The sequence below is a fragment of the Orbicella franksi genome, chromosome 15 (genome assembly GCF_964199315.1).
Source record: "Orbicella franksi chromosome 15, jaOrbFran1.1, whole genome shotgun sequence".
Lineage (NCBI taxonomy): Eukaryota > Metazoa > Cnidaria > Anthozoa > Scleractinia > Merulinidae > Orbicella > Orbicella franksi.
The window spans coordinates 146,917-157,176 of record NC_138159.1 but is presented as its reverse complement, the minus strand read 5'-3'; the positions used below and the strand labels follow the sequence as shown (position 1 = coordinate 157,176).

At 35.8% G+C, this 10,260-nt stretch overlaps 1 protein-coding gene across 1 annotated transcript; it reads left to right on the top strand.

The window, feature by feature from the left end:
* Window positions 1–40: 40 nt before the first annotated feature.
* On the top strand, window positions 41–10,240 carry LOC145469466 (protein PALS2-like). Its single transcript, XM_081453198.1, has 17 exons — window positions 41–172; window positions 1,739–1,857; window positions 2,378–2,446; window positions 2,800–2,883; window positions 3,268–3,420; window positions 3,637–3,712; window positions 3,920–4,002; window positions 4,286–4,354; window positions 4,582–4,713; window positions 5,247–5,308; window positions 5,465–5,508; window positions 5,825–5,878; window positions 6,033–6,113; window positions 6,771–6,851; window positions 7,609–7,811; window positions 8,286–8,414; window positions 9,157–10,240. Exons 1-17 carry the CDS (start codon window positions 130–132, stop codon window positions 9,331–9,333), a joined length of 1,659 nt encoding a protein of 552 aa, XP_081309324.1. The 5' UTR covers window positions 41–129; the 3' UTR covers window positions 9,334–10,240.
* Window positions 10,241–10,260: the final 20 nt, after the last annotated feature.

Here is a 10,260-nt window from a genome sequence, read left to right as displayed (position 1 = left end):
GTTCGTCTGATTGGCATGTTCCTCAACCCTATCGAAGCGAACCGAAGCGTCCGTTTGCAGGGCCTGTGACCATCCTGCCTTCCAACCTTCCAAACTTTTTGCAAATCTCGGACTTTAAATCTCCTGAAAATGGTAGTGTTAACTGAATCAGATCAGGAGCAGAACTCTCAAGGTATTAAATCAGAGTTTCAGCTTTAAATATTTATGATAGTTTAAGCGATACATGGTTGAATGTAGTTTTGAAATGGCCTTGTTGGAGGAGTTAATTGATCGAGTTGCTTCCTGCACTTTTGCATTCCATTATGAGAATCTCGATCACTGATTGCCCTCAATTCATAAGAATTTATCAAGATATAGAATAACGCTGTTTTGGAATCAAGCCAAAATTTGTGCCACAAGTTGTTCGGATCGGGGGCAGATATGTTATTTTTAGCCTGTTTCTTTCAATGCGTGGTTGTTGATTTCATCCAGACCATCCCATTCCTGCCGTTTTACAGTGTTTATTAAATGTGCAGTGTGCTGCAGAGGCGAATTCCCAAGTTTACGAAAATTGTTTTTCTAATAAAATATAATTATACCACAAATTTTCAGCTGCTTTTAAAGTAGTGTAAGTAATATAATTTTCTCCATCAAGTGATAATTCTATGGTCAATTTCGTTCCAATTTATATTTGCCCCGTGAAAAAGAGTACAGTTAAGGCTTATTTTGATCAGACTTTGAACCGCTATTAACGTGTTCAGTCTTGATTGAGAATTAAACTTCTCTCCAAAACATCTGGTGTTCACTTTGTACATGTATCCACAGAAATCATTTGAATAATGACAATCATTTGACTTAAAATTAACTGATAAGCTTGTGTTAAAGTGAATATAGGCAAATCACGTTTGGGGTAGATAAAAGCTCGGTTATTAAACTGTAACATTTTCTAATAAATATGTATGAGTAAATAGATAAATCTTCATTTGCAGGAGATGAAATGCTTGTTGGAATGGGTTGATAAGAAAAAATACCATTAATAAATTTCAAATTTATTATTAAGATCCAAGGTGTTTTCAATTCATTATGAATGTCTGGGTTCACAGCTCATAATGAGATATAGTTTGTAAAATAACTCCCTGCTTTAGTGCTCCATGTGTATCCTTATCAGTTTGGTCAGTTTTTCAGTTTTTTCGTCAGTTTTCAAATCATGAAAAAGCAGAACAAAACAAAGACATGAAAATAATAATAATTATCAGGGGTGGATTTAAGAAGTGCCGTGACCTCCCCATTTTTCTTGTATTTTGGAAAAAATAAATTCAACCATCTTAAGAGCAGAATTTTTCATTTGATTTGAGTGGAGGGAGTGGCTTGCACTCTGCCACAATTTCTTTTGCCCTCTCTATCTGAATTTTCTGGATCCACCCCTGATTATATTATTGTGTTTATGGGAAGAACACTTTATCTCAATGCATGTATCTGTAACTGCAAGTTGGGAGGTACGAATTGTAGACTATTACACATGTGATAACTCCATGACATATATGTTTGTACTTGTGTCTTGTTAGTTGTAATGAAATGAAGATGTATAATTTAAAGATGTCTTTTTATTGTATTGTACAAAATCACCCTCCAAACTAATCTCTAGGTAGAAACAATATGAACAATAATAGAAAACAGGCTATATTTTTTCAAATTGTACCATCCTTGACATGTAAGATTTCATTTCAAGGTGATGTTGTTGTTTCACTTGTTTCTGTAGCAGTGGAGACTGTGTTAAAGTCACTTGATGATCCACAGACAGCAGGACTTATCCTTGAAGAACAGGCAAATGCTTTGAAAAGTATTCTTGGTGATGCTTCTGTTTTGAAACTTATCAGGGTAAGTTTTTCTCAGAAAGTGGAAAACATATTCTGATTGGCTGCGAAGGATAGCCCATAGGTTTCAGTGCCAAATAAAAAGTGTTATGGCCTACTTTTTAAAGGAAATGGCTTTTCTTGAGAAATTTGGTCATTACTCAGGGCTCAAGGTAAGACTAACTGCTTCATGCATTGCTTTGACTTATTATTAGTGGCTGTTCAGAAAAGTACCTACATGTGGTAGCCTGGACTCTTCCTTGAGCACATGCACACAGCTGGAATAAGGATGCTGTGCGTTGTCAATTTTTACCAATCAGAGACTTGCCTAAACAAATTAAACAGACTGCCTAAAGTATCTTTCTGATAGTTACTTGTTCAGTTCCAGTCTCTGATAATACATGGCAGTTTTATATCTGCATGTAAATATTTAAATTTAGAAATGTTTCAAGATTTTTTCTTGACCACCTAAGTTGCATTCGTAAAATTATTGCAATGATCTTTCATGCAGTATACATGTGTATAACCTTTGTTATCTTCATTAGGCACATGAGAAACTTGAAGAAGGTCGCAAGCAAGTGGAAACACAAGACACTGCTGAGCTTGCAGTGGAGGTAAGACCAAATAGAACTACCGTGCCAAGAAATGCCAAGTCACTATTAATCGCTGTCCTTCAATTTACTCTTATGCTTTGAAAACCTGTCCACTCCATGGAAGAGACACAAGTATTGCTGTGAATAAACCAGAAAAAAAGAACAAAAATCTTTGCTGACCAACTACTGTACAATGTCAAGGCTGATGGATTTATTTTGTCTTTTGCTTGCTCAAAGGGCAGGTGAAGGAAAACTTTAATGAAAATTCAAATGCAGGTCTTTCACTGTTCTTTCACTGCCTGGAACAGCATTTTAATGGCAAAATTGGAGCTTTAGAGAGTGCTTTTAACATATATGGTAATGTTACGTTACAGGTTAACACTGACCTTGAACCCCAAGTTGCAAGTGACGATAGTGCTGCCGAGTTGTCTGGCCTCCTGCAGGACCCGCATTTCATGGTATAAGATTTTTTAAGTCCATAAATATTTTCAGGAAATATCAAGCTGCAGTGGACTTAGCAAGGGTGCACCAACTTAATGCTTTCTATAAAATGACAGCTGCTACTCTGCAGTGGCTATGTGAGCTTTAACACTTAACAGTCACCTAATTTGTCACAATTATTTTATTTTTTTGTCATGTTTGTCAAATTTCTCACAGACACCAAGCCACTTTGTCCTGTAAACTTTTGTTTCTTGTTGAGGCTAAAGCTTATTTGTGAGATCATCTAGTAAAATTTTCAGTTAAATAACCATGAAGCCCATGGAGTTCTGATGATAGATTATTGGAGGTTCACAGGTAATTTTTGTAACATGATGATAATACTTCATCTTTTACTTTATCAGGCATTATTAGAAGTTCATGATGCTGTTGCATTTAAGACATATGCTTCTCCACCTCCTTCTCCTGGCCTGGGCAACGAGCCTGGAACAGCGAATGGTGTAGGTGGTCAGCCAATCAGAATGGTCGGGTTGCATAAACAACCTAACAAACCACTGGTAAGTTTTACAGCCATTAATTAATGACCAAATGTTTCAGCTTCTCTTCTACTTACAGTCTTGTCATTAGCTGCTGGTGTCTTTGTACAGAATTCTTACTGGTTTTCCTTTTTTGCTAAAATTGTTTTTCACATTTAAAGATTTACATGTATCATAGTGACTTTTGTATTTATTCATATAGTATATTTTTTTCTTTTGATAATTTTGTCACTATAGGGAATGACATTGGTTGTTGAAAAAGGAGATCTTGTTGTTGCTAGAATCATTCATGGAGGGATGATTGACAGACAAGGTATGATTGGCAACTTTTATTAAAGGAGAGACAGTCTCGGGTACTTAAATTAAACTTGTGAAAAGTTCATGCCCAAAAAGACAGTAGCTTTTTGTTAACATGCTATGGTAAAAGTGAATTGCTTTCATGTGGTAAATTTACATCTTGCTTTTTTTTTTTTTGGATGTAACAAAACATAATAAAAAAGAAATTCTCCAATTTATTAAGGTCTTCTTCATGTTGGTGATAAAATAAAAGAAGTGAATGGGAGAGATATGAGTGGAAATCCTAAAGAGCTGCAAGATTTACTGGTAAGACTTAAACTTTGATAAAAATAAAAATAAAAGATCCTTAAAAATATTGAATGGTCAGTTGCTTGTTAAAGCATTTAACAAGAAATATAAGGAGTAATAACTTTGACATTCTACAATTTATTTTCTTCATAATGATGTTGGATACATCGAACAAGGTTACTACTTAAAAAATACAAAAGTTAGTATAAATGCCAGTCTAGGAGTTCATGTGGAAGATACATGTACAACCATTTAAAAGCCAAGTAAGAATTCAATTTTGTGTTTTATTTTGTTTTTTCAGCGTGAATCCACAGGCAAGATCTTTCTCAAAGTTGTCCCCACTAATCTGGAGTCACCTGCCTTGAGTCAGGTATAAACCCGTAATAATATAACTGTTTATTTAGCGATGAGTATTTAATTTGCATAATAGCATGTTAACTACAGTATGTGCAACAACCTTTCTTGAGACAGGTAACTGTGCAATTTGGCAAATGCTTCTTATCAAACTGTCACTTAGTTAGCATGTACTAACATCATAGTATCTTATTGTGCACCAAGTATTTACCAACAAGTTGGTACAATTTGTTTACCATTTAGGTATTTCTTCGTGCTCATTTTGACTATGACCCTGAAAAAGACAGCATGATCCCATGTCGAGATGCTGGTTTGTCCTTCAAGAATGGTGATGTACTGCAGATTGTTGAGCAGGATGATCCCAATTGGTGGCAAGTAAGTATTTTCAAGTCTTATTTACCTCTGAAAAAAATACCAGTCTCTTTGCCAGACTAAGTGGCAAACATCAAAAATGATAATCTTCAAGTTGTTTTTTACTTTCTTTACATTGTACTATTGTACATGAGATTATTCAGAACAGGTACAAAAATGAGACAACATATTCCGTAATTACTGGATTATTTTTGTAGTGTTTCAGTTGTGACACTTATTTGACAAGCAAATGTTACCAGCCAAATCAAAATATTTTGAACTTGAAGACATTGCAATTCAGGAGAATAATTTCCAAGGATGGTTATATTTGTTTTTTTATCTAGACTCCTCAAACAATTCATTCTGGAAATGCTTCAACATCTTAAGTGCTTCATTGTTAAGAATGATTGTGACGCCTATTAAGGGTGGTTCTTTTTGATATATTTGATCTCATGTGGTGCTTGATTCGGTGCAGGTGCTTAATTGGTGGTGGTGCTTAATTAAACAAACAGGGTACTTTATCATTTGAAATTTGCATAATTTTTTTCTCATTTCAGGCAAAGAGAACTGATGGTTCTCATGAGGCAGGAATTATTCCAAGTCAAATCTGCGAGGAGAGGTACTGTGCTTCCCTGTTGTTAGCTGGTTGTGAGCCTCTTTTAATGAATAATTATTACCAGTAAAACAAGTTAGCTGACAAGTAGTTAACAATACAATGTCATCAGTATTAACACATAATAATATTATATTTCCATGTACTTGCATTGATTCTTAGGAGAAGATCATTTGTTAAGAAAGACAGGCCTGGCAGTGGATTTTGTAAGTTGTTTTTAGATCAAACAAAATGATCAGAAGGAATTTTAATTTTTTCATTATCCTGATGTTTGGAAGTAAAGACACGTACACATACAGAGCATCTTCGTGTTGATCAATGCTAAGTTACGGTTACGTGAATGGGAGTCAATAAGGAATTGAACAAAACTATGGACACCCGTCCCCTCCCCTCTACTCCATCCGTCCCTTCCACCCCACTCCTCCCCTCCACCCCTTCGTCATGTTGGTGTGCTTGAAATTAGTCGACTGAACAGTCAGATGACTAGAAATGATAGTTTTCAATGTTGTGTTGATTTTTCAGTGTGTGGTGGTAAAAAGAAGCAAAAAATTATGTACAAGTCAGCAAAAAATGCTGGTGAGTTGAGATTGCTCATGTGCTCTGTGTTACAGTGGATACCTGGAGTGGATGATCTTTTCCTTTGGTTATTTCTTTAAATATATGTATTAATATATTTTTATAACTTAAGTGCTTCTTGATGATGTATTCAACTCTTTCATATTTCAATTAGATTTTGACAGACATGAAATGACTATTTATGAAGAAGTTGCCAAGATGCCACCTTTTCACCGCAAGACACTGGTTCTTGTGGGTAAGGATACATATGTGAAGGAATATAGATTTTTAAAGAAGCTGCTACTTAGAAAAAGTGGAAGAGGCAGAGTTAAAAAAGTTTTCATTATGTAATCTAGACGATTTTGTTATTAAAAGAACAACAGCTCTATGAAGTACACATTTGATGTCATGATAGCCCCTTTCCTACTTAAATCAGGTAGAACTTCCCTACGTTTCCCACCCCATTCTCTTTAATTCCATTTTGTGATAAGCCCTTTCTTCAAACCTGTTGAAGTTTGAATGAGCTTTCCATCAGCCTCATCCTAACATGGTTGTCTAAGAAGATAACAAGAAGGAGAAAATAAATTCCAGAGTTTATGGTAATTCAGTATTTCCTCCATTACTTGTTTCTCAGTAATGCTAAATTGACAATCCATTCTCTCTGAACAGGATCCTCTATTAATTATTATTTAAACAATATACTGTTCCAAACTGCCTTGGTTTAAACTTGTTTCCATGTACATTCAGTGAGAGCTGCAGGAATGTGCTTCTTTGCTGCATCATGAAGTTTTTCTGAATGTCTTTTGATCAAATGATGGTGTGTGTAATAGGAAAGGGTGGGTGGTATAAAGAAGATTGTAGTATACAGATTCTTCATAACAACGAGTACAACCAAATTTCAACTTGTTTGCAGGTGCTCAGGGTGTAGGTAGAAGAACACTGAAAAACAGGATGATCCTGTCTGACAGGTTCAGATTTGGTACCACCATTCCCCGTAAGTAATACTTAACATCTGTGGCCTCTTCTTCCAGTCCAGTTTTAGAGCTGAAATATGTTTCATTTTAGTGATTAAATTTTGCAATCCAAACCAAAGAGTTTGTCATATGGGTGTACGTAATGCAAAGTCACTGTTTCTGTGGTTGAAATTATCATGTGATTAGATTACTTTTACTCTAAGTTGGAAAAAGATCTTGAGTATGGCAGTGTGTTTTGAAGTGGAAGTGACAGGCATAACACCTGTAGAACGTACATGTATTGCTGAATGCTGTCATTTTTTGTCTCTGATGTCTTCTGTGTAGATTCGAAAAGTTAAAATTATGCAAATTAAGGAAAGAAACAAGAAGCAAATGAGAGGAGACAGGGAAAAATAATGGCAGTTTCATTGTTATTCAAATTCCTGTTTCTGAGAAATGGGAAATACTGAAATACTCTGTTTCTCCTTCTTTCCTCAGTTATGTTCTCACTGCCAAAATACTCTTCTTTGGCTTCACAATCATGTATTTGCATTGCATAGTATGAAATGAAGAGACTGCTTGCCTCAGGCTTAAGCCCAGGATTTGAAAATTGAGTGTCCAAACATTGCTATAGGGTCTGCTCAAATGAACAATTTTGTATTTAAACAAGTGAAAAATAAAACAACTTTCTTTAAAGTGGATGGTCACATGACTCCTGGATGCCCATCTGGCCTAGAGCCCAGCCCTGCAGCCTAGATTGCAAGAGATTTTATACACAAAAATTATTCTTCCATGTAGACACAACACGTGAGCCAAGAGAAGGTGAAGAAAATGGTAAAGGATATCACTTTGCAAGTCGTGAAGAAGTAGAGTCAGACATCAGAGCTGGAAAGTATCTTGAGCATGGAGACTATGAAGGTAACCTGTATGGAACTAAGGTTGATAGCATTCGTGATGTCATGCGCTCTGGAAAGATGTGCATTCTGGATGTTAACCCAACGGTAAGAGTTTAGAATAACATTGTGATATCTTTATACATGTAGAAGCATTGAGAATTATATTCTTGGAAAATTTGTCATGTGTGGTTTACAAAAATTTTCCAGCAGAAGTATTGATTTATAAAGTGATTTGTTATCTTTGAAGTATACTTTAAAGAGGAGGAGGACTTATTTTCAGTAATTTTTTTAAATCTATTAGTCTATAATTTACCTTTGTATTTTTAATATATTTTTTAATTTGTGTATTTATGTTTTAATAATTTAATGTTATTTTGGATCGGGACCTTTCTGTAGATCACCTACGGGTGAGAAAGCTTCCCGTTAAAATATCATTATTAACTTTAGCCACCACCTAATTCTTAGAAGCCTCTCCCTCCAGTCCTACCCAACAGTTTCACTGTGAATAAGATTTGTTGTATTACACACTGTTGGAGTACTTTTCACCTTTTAACCAGGGATTGTTTGGTTCATTTGCAGGCATTGAAGATCCTCAAGACACCAGAATTTATGCCATATGTTGTATTTATTGCCTCTCCACCAGTTGATACTCTTGTGGAGATTCATAAGCGTGCCACATCAGAGGGCACTATTACCAAGAAACAAACAGTGAGTACAGAACTCTAATAGCCCACTTGCATGATGCTGTTATTCAACTTCAACAACTGGAATTTCCTTTTCCTGTTTAACTGACTGCACATTGAATGTTTGATGCCGATGAAAACATACAGCTGTTATGATATGTAGTTTAATACTGAAGTGGAACCTCCTTTAGTCAGATACTCCTCTTTTGTAAACATTCAGTCCTGGTTGCAGCACCATGTCAACAATGAATTTATCACCTCTCATCATTAGATAGTTTTTCGTACTCAGTAGACAGACAAACACTCTTTATGTCCATTGACCAGAATTTAAACTCTTTCATTCTTGTTCCCAGAGGCTGTGCTCCTTGGGGTCAGCACCAAGAATCGCGACCTCTGGCCGGACCCAATTTTCTAAGCATGCGTAGAGTATTTGTTTTGTATTCTTAGCCAATCAGATTTGCCAGATTTGATGGGAAGTCCATGAATCGCAGACTTCCAGTGTCTCTGAGCGTGCTCAGAAAATCGGGTCCGGCCAGAGGTCATGATTCTTGGTGCTGACCAAAAGGAGTGCGGCCTCTGGGGACGAGAATGAAACTCTTATATCAAGTGCAAGTTAATTCAGTCCACGCATGAGATAATAAGGCACTTGATCATCTCAAAACAAAATAAAAGAACTTTTAATGAAATGAAATGCAAAGTAAAAAGCATCACTTCAATGTAAATTTTAACGCGACCAAAATTGAATAAACTTTTTGCTTTTTGATTAGGATGAAGATCTACAAAGGACCGTGGAGGAATCTGAAAAACTGTACAGCAACTATGCACATTATTTTGATAAGGTTATTGTAAACGAGAACCTGGATGATGCATTGAATGAGCTCAAGAAATGCATTGAGGCACTCAGCACCGAGCCACAGTGGGTACCAGTCAGCTGGGTATACTAATATTCAGTCAGGAGAAGTTTACTGAGAGAATTCTCAATATCATAAAATGAGCATTATAAACTGAAAGCCAAGTGATTCAAGGCTGGAATATTTTTACTCAGGAGACATGCATATTGCTTTGATACGTTTAATTGTTTGATTTGCTCTCAATATTCCATATATTAGTTAACATTTTTTTAATCAATGGTCACTATTGAGGCAGGGATGCAAGAGGCTGTCGTTGTTAAGCACAAAGGAAGTATAACAGTTGCTCGAGGTGATAGCCAAAAGCTACTCTATCTTATTAATCTCCCAAGAACGTCCATAACTCAATAGTGCTTGCTACACCATTTACCATTTTGCCTCACAGTATCAACAAAATGCAAACCAAACAACCAGAACCAAACCTCAAAACTTAGACACTGATGTTGTGTTGTTGCGTTTGGACGTGCACTCTTGCTTCAAAAGAACTTTCACTTTAACATCTTTAGGCTAACTAAATTATTTCCTCTCAAGGTAGATAGTGAAACCTTTTGTTGCTACCTTAAAGACATTTGTACATTTTCTAGCAACTGGACTCAAAACTTTGGAAAACCTTGCGGTAAAATGCATATATCTGTACTCAAGTGAGCATTAGCTATGGTCAGCATATGGGCAGATAGGATACTAATATGCCAAACTGACCGATCAGAACACATGCAGAATACTTTGGAATGGCAGTGTTCTGATAAACTAAGAAGAATCACAAGGTCTGCAGTGAGGTGTAATAAAAATACATTAATAATAAATTAGTCCCCAGTTTTCCCAGCTGAAATACCCCTAGTTTTTAGTTTTTAGTTACTTAGCAATTAGTTAACTGCAAACGACCCCACAAGCTCATGTAGCTTTAATACTCATCGTTTTAAAATAAAGGTTATCTATCTATCTATCTATCTATCTAACTTGCAA

Excerpts from the sequence above, each read along its gene's own strand:
- LOC145469466 (XM_081453198.1), top strand. The coding sequence starts at position 130 with ATGGTAGTGTTAACTGAATCAGATCAGGAGCAGAACTCTCAAG. Across the intron at positions 5,509-5,824 it reads CAGGCCTGGCAGTGGATTTT|TGTGTGGTGGTAAAAAGAAG; the intron begins GTAAGTTGTTTT and ends TTGATTTTTCAG. Across the intron at positions 8,415-9,156 it reads CTATTACCAAGAAACAAACA|GATGAAGATCTACAAAGGAC; the intron begins GTGAGTACAGAA and ends CTTTTTGATTAG.